At 36.0% G+C, this 16,432-nt stretch overlaps 2 protein-coding genes across 10 annotated transcripts in view; one reads left to right on the top strand and one right to left on the bottom strand.

Moving 5' to 3' along the window:
- The window catches only part of LOC123868992 (angiotensin-converting enzyme-like), a 112,802-nt gene that overhangs the window by 50,070 nt on the left and 46,300 nt on the right, over positions 1-16,432 (bottom strand). The gene's annotated exons all lie outside the window — the stretch shown is intronic.
- LOC123869071 lies at positions 10,676-11,729 on the top strand. The gene is made up of 2 exons (XM_045911808.1): positions 10,676-11,236; positions 11,703-11,729. The coding sequence occupies exons 1-2, from the start codon at positions 10,958-10,960 to the stop codon at positions 11,727-11,729; spliced, it is 306 nt and encodes a 101-aa protein (XP_045767764.1). The 5' UTR covers positions 10,676-10,957.

The following is a 16,432-nucleotide window of genomic DNA, read 5'->3' as shown; positions in this document are numbered from 1 at the left end:
AGTAGTAACTACGCACTAGAGTCATTTTGGAAAAAAATGCAGGTGCTTGCTTACAACTTGACATCCAGAATCATGCTAATGTTAAAGAACAAATTTTTTGATCGTAATTGCCGTTTCATCATTGACCTTTACTAGTAAAAGTACGCTGGATCTACGATTGCGGACCTGTTTTTGAAGCAACTTCATTTTTGCCATTTTCACGTTGGTAGCAGTATTGAGCGTCATGCGAGCATACTCGGAGCTAAATGTTGGTAATGAGAGATTTATTCTGTCAACATAGCATCAAAATGAAGACTATTTGACACAAAGTGTCAATTTTAATTCCCGGTACGCTCGGTAGATTTGGCACAAGAAATAATTGACATTTTATAATATGACACATCTTTTCCAGCGTATTTGCATAACTCTATTTCAGTGCGTTCTATACTCTTAATTCAATGATCATCACTCTTGTCATCATAAAAGTCGTAATAACATAAAGAATAAAAGGACAAACACTATGAACTCTGATAACACGGAAGCCTTAGACACATGTCCCACCTAACAATGAGGCCTCGTTCAGAAAAGATAAATCTTCCGAAAGCCGATAAGTTTACTGAAACGATCCAAAGGATTTTATGCTTTATCAGGAGATAGCGTTGCGCTACGTAGAAACGAGGCTTTGCTCAAGGTTCTGTCAGCCAATATTACGCACCAATGTTTAAAATGTGAAAATGTCTGTTTGCCAATCTACTAAGAGGGGTGGTAGGAAACACAGTTCGCGGAAGAGTATTCCAAATCTTAGCCATGCGAATTAGGAATGATGACGCGAAACGTTTCGTGTGTGTAGATGGAATGTCGACGATATAAGGATGGAAACTCGCCCGACATCTTGCGGTTCGGTGGTAATATACGTTGTAGGAGCTAAGGTTACATGGGATTTAAATACAAATTTTTAAGCCCGTTAAAGCTATATCCGTTAAACCCGCTAAGCACACATATTAGTCATACAAAATTTCATTGAATTCGATCGGATTATTCAAATTAGAATGAATCTTCGTTTGTTCGTTTATATGGAGCGAATGACGGAGACACCACCGTTAACTAGGTACTTATTTGCTCGATCTTGGAGCTTTGAAAGTATTTTGCAGTAGGTACATGAGCCGTTATTACGCACCAATGTTAAAAATGCGAAAATGTCTGTTTATCAATCTACTTACCTACTTGTTTGCTAGATTTGAGCAGTTCTGAAAGTATTTTAGGTCTTTTAATTTTAAAACTTTGAGAAGAAAAATAAATCCAAGAATTTAAATTCGAAAGAATAATATAAAGCTATCATGGCTATTGAGAACTATGAAGAAAAAGTCTTTATGTACATAGAATATTCTGCTGCAGCAGTATTTTTAACATTTACAAATCTTAATAATTTCATCTCTACAACTCGTTTAAGTAGTCGCCATTTAAAACTTTCAGTGAGAAGAAATAAAAGTCGATTTCTCTCTCGAACAATCGTCATAATCTAAGTTGAAGACGGAAAAAGATTTCAAATTAAAATTGAAGGAAAATGAGGAAAGTTTTCAAAACCCGTCAGATATTGTATTATGGCAATGAAAAACGTTTGATATTGAACACGAACTCTCCTGTGTTTCTTAGTAAAAGTACGTACGTACGCCAATATAAAGTAGGTAACTTCTATAAATCTTAAAATCTTATTGAGCCTGTGCCAAAAATTAAAACGATGCCATATCCCGATGCTCCTATTACCTATTGTTTTAGAACTGCGAAATAAGTATTTTCGTGTGTTCAAAAAGTTTCGAAATTTTTCTGTCAATGTTAACGAAAACTAGAAATTATAAATATATCTTATGGCTTGACTCACGTGATTAGTCGGGGTATGCCCCACTAGTTTCGATTCGAACTCTATTACCAACAATATACACAGATGACTGATGGACCCGATTACTATATACTGGAATGGAGACCACGCAACGAAAAAGAAATGTTGGAAGACAACAATCCGGTAGCAAACTTGGAGGAGGCTCTCCCAACACCGGGATGAATGGCGTGCAAGTGAGGCCTATGCCCAAGATAAATAAGCTAACAAAGATGAAGACTATACCCAAAGAAAAACTTACACGACTTAGCAAATCTCAAAACAAAGTTACGGTTCTTACTACCATGTCAAAATGTTTGAACCTAAAAAATAATCCCAATAAAATAGAATAGGTACAGAGAAAAGGAGGATCCCATTAAAGCAGGTTTACCAGTAATAACATACTGTAGAAAAACACCAAGAAAATCCGCTAGCTCCCGACTTCTTACTATATATTATCTTCAAAGAGACCGTTTAACAACTTCAAATATAAAATTCTTTTGTGAGAATTTCTATTAAGTAATACCGCGTCCGTTTTGCGAGAGGATATCGAATGCATTTGGTATGAAAATGATCGAGTTCTCGACATTGGCGCATTGGTCCTTTGAAAGCTTATGTAAATGCAATCTGAAGCGATAAGTGCGACAGCGAATCGATTGTAGGCTGGAATCGAATTGCTTGCGCTCGAAGCCAGAGCTCTTTACGAATACTTTCAGCCTTTGCAAAAAGACAAGGGAATTTATACGTTTGTGTTTTTGATGGATAATGTATTTCAATCACATCTCTTATGTACAAAGCGAGAAAACGTACTGTATTCAATTGCGATATTCTTTCTAACAGAGTACTCAACGTTCTTGCTTTCTGTCTCTTTATCACCATCTAAATAATGTAAATACGTATTCTAATAGTACATTTGAGTAACACAAATTATGTTACGAGCTTCACATATTATTACCCTTTTTCTTCTTTTTCAGTATCGGAACTTGGCTTTTATTGAAAAAATCTTTACTTTATATAGGTTCTATATTTTTTTACTGTTATCGTACCGTCATCAAATTCTTATTATAATCTTCTTCCACGTTCTTCTCACCTTGTCTTTGCTGTTCCTCACGATAGTTATTCATCCAAAAGTGTTCGAGCTTTGTTTTTTTTAACTAAACCTTAGGATTTCATATGCCAAAATAAAAGCTATTCAATTCACTTTTGTATAGTATATTGTTAATATTTGTGTCAAGTTCATGCACTAATATGGGTCATTCTGAAAAAAATGTCAATCGCTTTTCCATAGGTACAACTTGATGGTCAATCATACTTATTTTGCCAGCTTCGTAGAACACAAGTTTTATTCGGAATGACCCATCTAGTGGTAGTACATAGAGGTTTTTGGTCCAATCACACGTACAATTACGTACTGTTTCATCAAGCAGTCAGTAAACGTTACATCAATGTGTTACATACTGTAAACTGCACATAGTATCGGCAGCGTTGTACAAACAGCAAAGGATTGCAGTGCTGTCAAACACACAACAGAGAGACAAATCGTTTCGAATAGGTCACTGTAGAGTATTGCAATTCAACAATTTATTTGTATCCACTGCAAAGTTCTGATGAAACGTTAATTACTTATTATTTCTATGAATACCTTAAAACCTTCTTACTAATTAATAGATTAATAGATATATTACGAATGTTAAAGTGCCCTACTTTTTTTTTTTATGCTCGACTACCACTAGAACAATAACATGAGTTTTATAGTGCACGAAATGGTGCTCGCGACTTCATCCGCGTGGACTTAGGTTGGTCCAGTGGTAAACCCTTCGATTTTCCAGAATAAAAAATAGCATATGCTCGTCTCTGGGATGGGAGTAATCTCCGTACCTTTTGTCAGCGGAAAAAAATAGTAGACAGATATGCACACTTCCATCACACTAATATTTTAAAGGCGAAAGTTTGTGTGTATATGTGTGTGTGTGTGGGTGCGTGTGTGTGGGTGCGTGTGTGTTTGTTACTCCTTCACACAAAAACTACTCGACGGATTGGGCTGAAATTTAGAATGGAGATAGATTATACCCTAGATTAGCACATAGGCTACTTTTTATCCCGAAAAATCAAAGAGTTCCCACGGGATTTTTAAAAACCTACATCCACGCGAACGAAGTCGCGGACATCAGCTAGCATTAAATAATTTAAAATGTATTCACCATATTTTCAGTCAATACGTCAAGTTTCATTACTAAACACAAGTGTATTGTATTTACCTACCCAATCAACGGCAGTACTCGTAAACAATAGTAATTAACCAGTTACTTATTAATTTATTCGTGTACCTAGGTTACAGATTACTAGATACAATAGAATATAAATTGTACTATCCAAATTCCAAATTCTATTTACAAAGCGCTGTTGTATCTAATTAGTCGGGATTTCGTAATTAAATTAATTAGCTAGATAGGTACTATTGAATTTTGTGTAAAATTTACTCTAACAACTAGATATGAGACTCAGATAACATTATGTTTAACTTTACCTAGTTGAGCACCTATACCTACTGCCATTTTATCGCTACGTGAGTAAACCCGAAACGGTCGACTTCAGTATTTCTTAATTGACAGGAAGGCCACGGATCGCTGAGCGAGTCACGAAATTGGGACCCAACGATATTGGATTGCTATCTTTGGATTTTACTGCAGAACAAAAGGTTACCAACAAATAAGGGAAAAGAGCTTTTTTTATTTGAATACAGCTGTAGTACCTACCCTCAAACTTTTAATACTTAAGTACTTGATTTTTATTCAGCCCAACTCCGTGAAAGGGAGCAGGAAAATGACCATCTGTACCCGATGGAAAAGAAGTTATACTTTGTCTCGCTAACTAGTAAAAAGTATCTATGGGCAACATTGATACGCACTACCCAGCTGATGACGTGCATCACTACGTTCGTTCGTTTCACTGTGCGCCATTCAAGTGATCCCAAAAAGTCCGATAAAAAGTTTCACTTAAAAAATAATATGTTATAACTTATAGTTAAGTAAGTGTAACCTAACAAGTGTAAATTAAAAATTTATAACACCCCCGACAAGTGAAGGTTACAGTAACTAGAAAAGAGCTGATAACTTTCAAACGGCTGAACCGATTTTCTTGGATTATAGCTAAGAACACTCTCGATCAAGCCACCTTTCAAACAAAAAAAACTAAATTAAAATCGGTTCATTCGTTTAGGTGCTACGATGCCACAGACAGATACACAGATACACACGTCAAACTTATAACACCCCTCTTTTTGGGTCGGGGGTTAAAAATAGTGCATTATTTTACAGTTCTAACTTCTAGTTGTAGATATTATGCCCGCGGTAAACAGGCTAAACCTTATCAGCGGATATTTTTGGATAAAGTCACTGAATCATTATCCTTTTGTCAAATAACGAAAACATGATAATAAAAACAACTAACGGAAGTGAATTTGGATAACTTTAATCAAGCTTCCTGTTGCAACTAAAATATTTATTATGTAAACTAGGTACCTACTTGTAAAAAGTGGAGCTGTGAATATTGCGGCCAGTTACTTATTTACTTAATACTTATCTACTTTTTTAAAATTATTACTTGGATAGAGTTCCTACGTAGCCTGATAAACTTAAAAACTTCCGGTATCCACAGAGAATAAATAAATAATTAATAAATAACTAAGTAATAAATTTACAGTGGCCAGAAGGTACTGTGGTTTTATAAATATCTATATAAGCGGGAAGGGTTTGATTCCCGGGAAGGGCATGATTTCTAAATAATTGTCAGTCTGGTCAGGTGGTAGGCTACGACCGTGGTTAGTTACCGCCCTACTGGCAAAGCCTTGCCGCTAAACGATTTAGCGTTATACTACTGAGCACGGGTCTCCTCCCAGAATAAGAAGAGTTTAGGCCATAGTCAACCACGCTGTCCGAGTGCGGATTGTCAGATTACGAAAAAAAACTTACTGTATAAGATATACTTGGACTTCGTCTGTGATGGCGTGTGCTGGCGCGCGTGCTGTGCTTGTTTGGAGTGTTTTTTTTGTTAAGAGTGGCTGGTTTATGTGTTAGTTGGTGTTTTTTGGTGGTGGAACTGACTGGGAAGCGCTCTAAAGGGGCGCCGCGCGTATGTCGGCGGGCGCCGGCGCAGACGGAGTCCATACTTGTATAAATTCAATAATTTGAAAATATCACAAACTTGACATTGGCTAATCAGAGTAAAGCCAGATTACGGAAAAAACTTACTGCATAGATATACTTACCTACCTAAATACATCAACACATTTGTAACACGGAGTAACAACAACAACCTTCTACTAAGTTACGTAATAGGTACCTAAGTAAATACCTATCATCTAGAATTTCCCTGACTAAATTCCATTGTCTTGTTACACAAGTGAAACCAAAACGGCCGACTCCCATTTTCGTTAATTGTCATGAACCATGGCCAGCTGTGCGGAACACGAAATTCAGACCCAAAAAGCAACAAGGCAACCCTTGAGGGAGGCAAACTATACCTAAGGTTCCCGTACGCCAAAGTACAAGACCACCAGGTCAACAATGTTTGGAAGTATTAATAGAAGAACGAACTTATGCTTACTTATGCTTGATCAGACCCTGAAGACAAAAGTCTATGTCTAAAGGCGTAAAGAGAATTATTGTATGCAATAGAATAATTGCAATCTCCCTTATTGGCTGATTTTTCGATCGCTGGATAAACTTTAACTGATGAATTAATTTGACGTTTTGACAGATTTCCTTTATTAAAACTGTCAAACTTTAAGTTTATTCCTTAGATAAACAAGTGTAAATTAAAAATTTATAACACCCCCGACGATCCAAAGTATCTGAGTTTTCCAAAACATCATTTTCAAATAAATAATTATGTATTTAGGCAACGTCCATCTTGACAGCTTGACATTTGTCTATTGACATAATATTATGAACCTAACGGTTATCTAACCTTCTTTTCTACAAGAAAACTAGAAAAGAGCTGATAACTCTTAAACGGCTGAACCAATTTTTTTAGATTATAGCTAAGAACATACTCGATCAAGCCATCTTTCAAACAAAAAAAACTAAATTAAAATCGGTTCATTCGTTTAGGCGCTACGATGCCACAGACAGATACACAGATACACAGATACACAGACACACAGGTACACAGATACACACGTCAAACTTATAACACCCCTCTTTTTGGGTCGGGGATTAAAAATCAGGACTTAAACAAAATATGTCACTTTCATACAGTTGCTCTTTTCACGTGGATATTGTGTGGTAATTGATAGTTTTTGTCCCACTGTTGCGATGTGCTGATGCGCAATAATGCGTTGGATTGATGTAACTTATTGTTTGGGTTCCGTACACGAAGGGTGCCTACGGGACTCTATTACTAAGACTCCGCTGTTCATCCGTCCGTCCGTCTGTCTGTCAGCTGGCTGTATCTCATGAACCGTAATTGGTGGAGAGCTGAAGTTATTACAGAATATATCTTTCTATTGCCGCTATAACAACAAAAAATAATTTCAAAATGGCCGCCATGAAAATTAAAAACCATAAAGTGTTCTTGTACTGGACTGTTTTTTTATACTGAACAAGAGCATTATATATCTGCTCCTCCCAGGCATAATACTCGTAGCTAGGTATTCGAACCCAACGGTCGGCATTAATCGCTGTCGTTGGCTTTTATCACGAAAAAAAGGTTATCGACCACTGGGGTGGATAAAGTTGAGTAAGCTCAATTACTTTAAAGGTATTCTGTACCAGCGCGGGGATTGTTCCCTCACGAGAGAGGCAACCGTAAAAATGTTCATTACATCTGCATAATTATAATAAAAATTGGACGTTCTAAAGGTATTCCGAGTGCAAAAGATAATTGGGAACGATATTGTTTATGTTAAGAAAAGCCTTATTATATTTAATTACTTACAGCTATTTAATTAATTAATTAATTATTATCAAAAAAGTTTTATGTATTTCATTTAATGAAAGATCTCTAGCCCAAGACTAAAAGCTAACCTGAAAGGTTTGAAAAGAATTCATGGGGTTAGACTACTGAGAAAATATAATTAGGAAAGCCCAAGATAGTTTTTGTTGGCTCACCCTGGAAAAGGTCCGTGTTCAACTGTGGACCTATGCAGCTGATGGATAGATGAGGTCATAATATTACCTCCTTTATTACTATTATCTGCTTCTCTCCTTGAGGTTAGAAAGATCTCAAGGGGAGTTATAGTAACAGGTAAAATGTTGTACTTAATTAAAAAAAATAGACCTCAAGTGGGATTATGTTAAGTAATTATAAAATAACACCATCACATAATATGCATCCACTGTTGGACATAAACTCTAGTAGCTAATATTGCAGATCTGTCATTAAAACTTTATAATCACTATACTTACCTACTTACTTTGCGTGCAGGTTTAAATACATATATTATTATCATCATGATCAAGCTATCGCCGGCTCACTACAGAGCACGGGTCTCCTCTCAGAGCTTGGTAAGGGTTTGGTCACAGTCTGCCACGCTGACCAAGTGCGGATTAGTAGACTTCACACACCTTTGAGAACATTATGCAGAACTCTCAGGCATGCAGATTTCCCCACAATGCTTTCCTGATAAAGCAAGTGATATTTAATAACTTAAAACGCACACATTAATTCAGAAAAGTTAGAGATCGAAAAGCACAGGAACGAACCCCCCAACCTCCGACTAGGAGGCGGACGTCTTAACCACGAGGCTATCATACTTATACATATATAAGTATATGATATTTAAATAAATTCAAAATACATACATTGCAACTTTACTTAAACAAACATTTTTTCACAAATGTTAAAAATACTTAAATATAAAAATTATAAAACAAAAATATCATCCAAATCACTGTAACGAGGCAGGGTGCCCAGAACGCTGGCTGCGTTACCTCGTTGAATGGCCAGACTAATATGCTGACCAAGGTAACTGCCAGATTTCCGGTCACCCGTGGACTCCACAAGACGGGATGAGAGGTCCTTAAATAAGGATCTGGCATCCTCGCCCCACGAACCCATGGAAACATTTAATTATTGGAAAAGGATATAATATCACCATTGTTTCGTAAATATAATGTTGTAAGTACGCTGATGTAAAATAAATTGTATCGAAAAATAATGTTATTCTCCGATACAATTTATTTTACTTAAAAGAAACGTCAATACTTCCTCAAATACAAAAACAATACCCATGCAGGGACATTGACATGAAAGAAATTACAGTGTTCCCGGACACAAAGGAAATGTATGTAAAAATGCTGTACATAAATTTGAATGTCAATTAACAATGATACAACGACAGACTTTAGTGGGTATGTACTTACATACCTACTCGTAAGTAAGGTGAGTGTATTGAGGTGAGTTATTATTTGAAATGCTGAGGTCGACGTTGCGTTCGCCGTCGAATGTCATTTTTAAATAAAATATTCAACCGTAGATGACGCCCGCGGCTTCGCTCGCGTGGTTTAAGATTTTATCATCAAATTTTGTCAAAATCATTTAAACAGATGAATAAATGCTAGCAGACAGACATATAGACACACATTTGTATTTTTTAGTAATGAACTGGTATGCATTTAGAGTAGGTTTATCTGTTCAATAATTGCAAATATAATACAATACTTTTAACTAGAGAATCACATAATATAAAACATTGTTTAGTAAGTAAATACTTAAATGCCTCATAATATCTGGCCTTCGAATGAGTAACTATTGTACTTAGAGCATAAAAGCATGAAAGCATTATCCTCGTTAGTTTACAAAAAAATGTATGGAGATTTTACTTACATCAAGGATTAGGAACACATTAACTCCACAATAAGCACTACAGAATAGATATATCTAACCTACCATCGACCACTACTCATTACCTTTTGAAGCAGCTTCTAACTTTATAGACTTAAATAGCTTAATAATAAGCGTGCCTAATCTGGATACTAGGCATAATCCTATTTACGTAGCTAATCAAAAGGATTAGACGGCTCTGCCGTTATGTGTCTTCGGATATCAAAGAGAATTAATATCTTAGACGTGAATCTTAATAGGACAAAACTAGAGACGATGATCAAGGTTATTTTCATTGAACTAAATTAGTATCTATGGGTATAGCAACTTTGTACTTAGTCACGTATAAAATGAGATAGAAAAAGTGCCGCTTTGACTTTGTTTACAGCAGAAAAAAGTGACCTTATGCACATAACGTTAATAACGTTAATATAGCGTGGCCCGTTACGCCCAAGCGTGGTATGAGCGGATATTTTTTCAGGCACAAAGTGTCGTAAGACGTCCGTAAGTTCATCGTGTAGACTTTCATCGAACATTGAAAGTTATTTCATTGCTGGGTCAGCGTTGAAAATGTGGCTTAAAGAATATAGTATATACATGTTAAACACTTGTTTCTGACGACATTCACCAATGATACCGGATATAGAAAATGATTCAGCTGAAACAAGTTGCCCAATTTCACGAGAAATAAATTTAATAAATTGTAGTTATATACTTACAAATATTCTTATCGTGTAGTAAATTGATAACAATAGCATTATCCGTGATGACATGTTCAATATACCGGTCCTTGATATATTTGGGGAACTTCAAAATTTTTATGAACGTGATATTGTATTGGAATAGAACAGGGTTCTCAAATTTAATCACACTATAATATATTATTATAAAAGCGAAAGTTTGTATATGTGTTTACTGTTTATGTTTGTAACTTATTCACGCAAAAACTACTGGACGGATTTGGATGAAATTTTGAATGGAGCTTGATGAAGTGTGAACGCATAGTACCTACTCTGTGACAATGTCATTGTATAAAATATGTTCTGTGGCAACTGTCATTCTTTCTCTTGTTGGCCGCGTCCGAATAAATTGCTGTCTGTCATAAGTGTTATTTTATTTAAATAATCTAATAATATCTTAATTCACAAAATAGTTCCTTTAGGTTTTGGGCCCCGGACGGCCACTGCGCGTAATAAATTAAAATCAAATAAATACAGTTTATTTTGGCGGATTAAGACAGATTTCGGACGAACGCGTAGGGCCTTTACTTTTCAGGACATCATGGCGTCAATCAATCCACTTGCCTTTATTGAGAAGCTCACTGGTCGAGACAACTACAATACATGGAAATTCGCCGTGAAATCATATCTCGAGCACGAGGATTTGTGGGAATGTATTGATCCGGGCGCTAAAGATGCTCAAAAAGATGTGAAGGCAAAGTCAAAAATCATATTGCTTATTGACCCGGTAAATTATATACACGTTCAAGAAGCACGGACAGCACGCGAGGTATGGCTAAACTTACAGCGCGCATTCGACGACTCCGGCCTGTCACGTAAGGTAGGACTTTTGAAAGATTTAATTACAACAAGCCTAGATAGTTGCTCAAATGTTGAGGAATACGTGAACAAGGTGATGTCCACTGCACACAAACTCAGAAATATAGGTTTTGCTGTAGATGATGAGTGGTTAGGCACTTTGCTTCTGGCAGGTTTGCCGGACACCTACAAACCTATGATCATGGCAATAGAGAGTTCGGGTGTGTCTATTAGTGCAGATTTTGTAAAAACTAAAATTTTACAAGATGTAAAGTCCTCTGACTCAGCTGCATTTTATACTAATTATAATAAAAGGAATGTACACAAGTTTAGTCGGAACAAGGGTCACGGAAAGGGACCCAGGTGCTACACCTGTAACGAATATGGTCACAAGAGCACAAATTGTACTTCTAGTAAGAAGAAAGAGAGTAAATCTAAAAGTAATAATAGCAATTCTGGATTTGTAGCTGCTTTTTCTGCTTTTTCAGTTAGCGTTGACAATTGCTGGGTCATAGACTCCGGTGCGAGTGTGCATATGACCAACCGAGAAGATTGGTTATATGATCGCAAGACAGCAACAGTAGCAACGATAAAAATGGCAGACAGTAAAAGCTTACAAGTGAAAGGATGTTGCAATTTAAATCTACAAATACCAGGATCCGGCAACAACACTCAAGTCATTCAGGTTAGAGATGTTTTATACGTGCCAGGACTAGCAACCAACTTGCTGTCAGTCAGTCAAATGACTCGGAATGGGTGTCAGTTAAAATTTACAGAAAATGAATGCAGCGTCTATCAAAATCAGAAATTAATTTTGACAGCTAAATGCATAAATAATATGTATGTGGTGAATGATGCAGCATATGCACTTTTTACTTCTACTTATTTATGGCATCAAAGATTAGGTCACCTAAACTTTACTGACCTTGCAAAAATTAAAGAATTTACTACTGGTACCGATTTACCACAGTCCATAAATACAAATAATGTACTTTGCACTACTTGTATTGAAGGAAAGCAGACGAGACAGTCGTTTAAGCATGAGGGCACGAGAGCTTCTGAAATCCTCGGTTTAGTTCACTCCGATATATGTGGACCCATGGAAAAGCTATCTCTGGGAGGTGCCAGATATTTTATTACATTTATTGATGACTGTTCTAGGAAAGTATATGTTTATTTTTTAAAATCAAAGTCTGATTCCTTAGAAAAATTTAAAGAGTTCAAAAATCTTGTTGAAAATCAGTTAAATAGAAAGATTAAGATATTAAGAACAGATAATGGCAAAGAATATGTAAATAATGAGTTTGATAACTTCTTAAAAAAAACAGGTATCCAACATCAAACAACCAATCCTTACACGCCTGAGCAAAATGGTTTAGCCGAGCGAATGAACCGAACTTTGGTCGAGAGAGCTAAATGTATGATTTTAAATTCCAGTTTATCTAAACAATTTTGGGCTGAGGCAGTGTCAACGGCAGCATATGTCATCAACAGAGCTCCCACGAAGTCGCTACAATACAAGACTCCTGAGGAAGTATGGAGTGGAAAGAAACCAGACATAAGTAATTTGAGAATATTTGGTTGTAAAGCTATGGTGCATATTCCCAAAGAGAAAAGACAAAAATGGGATAGTAAATCTCAAAAATTAATATTTGTTGGATATTGTAGTGACACAAAAGGATATAGGTTATATGATGAGTCAAAGAAACAAGTTTTAAGAAGTAGAAATGTCATATTTTTAGAAAATGATATTAAAAAGGATTATGCACTTATTCCATTGACTGAAAAGAATACTGACAGCTTACAAGAGACCTCAAAAGAGTCCTGCAGCACAACTGCTGATGCAGCAGATCTGAGTACAAGCTCTCTTATAGATAGCTCTGACACAACTTATGGTGCTGATGAGACCTATGTACCAGAGGAGCCAATAAAGGAAGTTACCCCAAGGCAGATATCTTTGAGACCTAGACAAAACATCAAGAAGACTTTTTTATGTCAGGCGGTAACCAGCTCTGTTACACCGATAGAAGAGGATCCAGAGACACCAGAGGCAGCTTTGTCAAGCGTTAACTGTCTTCAGTGGCAAAAAGCTATGGAATCTGAGTATAATTCACTAATAGAGAATAACACGTGGACACTCACCGATCTTCCATCAGGTCGTCGAGCCATACCTTGCAAATGGGTTTATAAAACGAAGCTGGATGCAGAAGGCAACATAAGCAAATATAATGCAAGATTAGTTATCAAAGGCTATGCACAACGGCGAGGTATTGACTATGAAGAAGTGTATGCGCCTGTTGTCCGTCATACCTCAGTTAGATACTTGATCGGCTTGGCTGTTAAATACAAAATGAAAATAGAGCAGATGGATGCTGTGACTGCCTTCCTTCAAGGTGAAATTGACGTGGAATTGTACATGGAGCAGCCACCATTATATAAACAAAATGAACAAGTATGTAAACTTAATAAATCAATCTATGGCTTAAAACAAGCAAGCAGAAGATGGAATATGAAATTAAATGATGTCCTACAAAATATTGGTTTGAAAATGTCAAAGGTCGAACCTTGTATCTATTACAAAATTTCTAAGAAAAATATATTAATAATTGCAGTATATGTGGATGACTTACTTTTGTTTTATACTGATGAAAATGAAGCTAAAAATTTAAAACAACAATTAAAGGATAATTTTAAAATGCAAGACATAGGAAGAGCTAACTACTGCATTGGGTTCAGAATTACATACCTAGAAGATGCTATATGCATTGATCAAACAAGATATATTGATCAGATCTTAGAACGTTTCCATATGGGTGAATGTAAGCCTGCGAGTACACCCATGGAACCAGGAATGATACTTACAAGCTCTGGTAAAGATATCTTGACAGACGTACCCTATCAAGAAGCTATTGGATGTTTACTGTACCTATGCCAAGGAACTAGGCCCGACATAACCTATGCAGTTAACACTTTGAGTAAATTTAACAATAAACCTGAAATTAATCACTGGCAAGCAGTCAAGAGATTAATGCGTTACCTGAAGGGTACAAGAAATATGAAACTAATGTACAAGCCAAATAACGAATCAATCATTGGATACTGTGATGCTGATTGGGCTTCAAACTCTGAAGATCGTCGTTCTTGTACTGGTTACATTTTTATATTTCAGGGCTCTGCCATATCATGGAACTCAAGGAGGCAACCAACAGTAGCCTTATCCACCACCGAGGCAGAGTATATGTCTCTGTCTGCCGCAGTTCAAGAAGCCTTATGGTTAAGGCAGCTGCACACTGAACTTTGGCCGCAAGAAAAACTTTTTCCTTTGAAATTGTACTGTGATAACCAAAGTGCAATCAAGCTAACGTGTAATGAAAGTTTTCAGGCTCGCAGCAAACACATCGACGTGCGGCATCACTTTGTAAGAGACAAGGTAGCCAATGGAGAGATTTGTGTCGAGTACGTTGAAACCAGCTCGATGACTGCAGACTCGCTGACCAAAGCCCTGCCAAAGCCAAAGCATCAACACTTCCTTGGAGCTATGGGTTTGCGTTCAAGGGAGGATGATGAAGTGTGAACGCATAGTACCTACTCTGTGACAATGTCATTGTATAAAATATGTTCTGTGGCAACTGTCATTCTTTCTCTTGTTGGCCGCGTCCGAATAAATTGCTGTCTGTCATAAGTGTTATTTTATTTAAATAATCTAATAATATCTTAATTCACAAAATAGTTCCTTTAGAGCTTATACCCTGAAGTAGCACATAAGCTACTTTTTATCCCATAAAATAAAAGAATTCCCGCGGGATTAAAAGACTTAATATAATAAAATATCCACGCGGACGAAGTCGTGGTATCATCTAGTAAGATAGGTAATATACCTAATTTAAAAGATTTTCTTTTGAGAGTGTTTTGGTTATTCATAAACAAAATATAAAATCACTAATGATTATTAATTTCCATAGTAGCAAGTAGTTACTCGCGAACACGTACAATTTAGGCTAAAGTTCAGGGTTTTTGTTTTAACTTCAATGTCAAAACGTTTTATTATCTAAAGGCCGTTTTACGCCAGAGCAACACAGCGCGACATGAGGCATGCCACAGGGCAAGTTAAAATAATCCAAAATGGTAGGAATAAGGTAGAGTGTGCTAGCGCAATAATCCTAACACGTTTTAATAAGGACCTTTATTTTTAACTACTTAATCAGAAATGTAATTTTCGTAACTATAATATAGTACTTATTTACATATTTATAATAATTGAATACATAGTATTCTTTTGCCTTCTTGTTTATTTTAAAATTTTAATATAATTTCACTTAAAAAAAAATTTATTTTATTTACACCAACACCTTCCATACAATTATGACTATTAATAATATATACAAATTCACTGCAGTATGGTAGTCCATTACAGATGCTCTTATGAAAGAAAAACCTAACTTGCACTGAAGTAATACAATTTCATTTTTGTAAGTTGAGAGCCCTACATATCGTAACAATGAATTTCTGAACTTTCTGAATGAGTTCACTAGGTTTTTGTACAACAAATACGCTAGCTAGATTAATTTACATATATTATGTGTTTCTCTAATTAGGCTTCTCTCAAAACAAAGAGTATTTTTCGAATACAGGGCAATGAGTATTGTTGGAGAGAGTAATACAAAACCTGTGACAGACGAACTGCAAGTTTTCTATTAACTATTCTGTACTCATTTTTATTAGAGCACGGAATATTTATTATACTGGTAGGGGTGTGTGTTTTTAACCCCCGACCCAAAAAGAGGGGTGTTATAAGTTTGACGTGTGTATCTGTGTATCTGTGTGTCTGTGTATCTGTGTATCTGTGTATCTGTGTATCTGTCTGTGGCATCGTAGCGCCTAAACGAATGAACCGATTTTAATTTACTTTTTTTTGTTTGAAAGGTGGCTTGATCGAGAGTGTTCTTAGCTATAATCTAAAAAAATTGGTTCAGCCGTTTAAGAGTTATCAGCTCTTTTCTAGTTTTCTTGAAGAAAAGAAGGTTAGATAACCGTTAGGTTCATAATATTATGTCAATAGACAAATGTCAAGCTGTCAAGATGGACGTTGCCTAAATACATAATTATTTATTTGAAAATGATGTTTTGGAAAACTCAAATTGTTATAAATTTTTAATTTACACTTGTTATACTGTTAGAGCGATAAAAGTCACTACTCATGGTATGATACTCAGTCTTT

This window comes from Maniola jurtina, chromosome 10, assembly GCF_905333055.1.
Source record: "Maniola jurtina chromosome 10, ilManJurt1.1, whole genome shotgun sequence".
In the NCBI taxonomy this organism is placed as follows: domain Eukaryota; kingdom Metazoa; phylum Arthropoda; class Insecta; order Lepidoptera; family Nymphalidae; genus Maniola; species Maniola jurtina.
Note: the sequence above shows the minus strand (reverse complement) of the source record. Positions and strands in the feature narration are given on the sequence as shown.

Coding starts and splice junctions, on each gene's coding strand:
- LOC123869071 (XM_045911808.1), top strand. CDS start 10,958: ATGGCGTCAATCAATCCACTTGCCTTTATTGAGAAGCTCACTGGTCGA. Junction 11,237..11,702: donor ACTCCGGCCTGTCACGTAAG/GTAGGACTTTTG, acceptor CTGCTTTTTCAG/TTAGCGTTGACAATTGCTGG.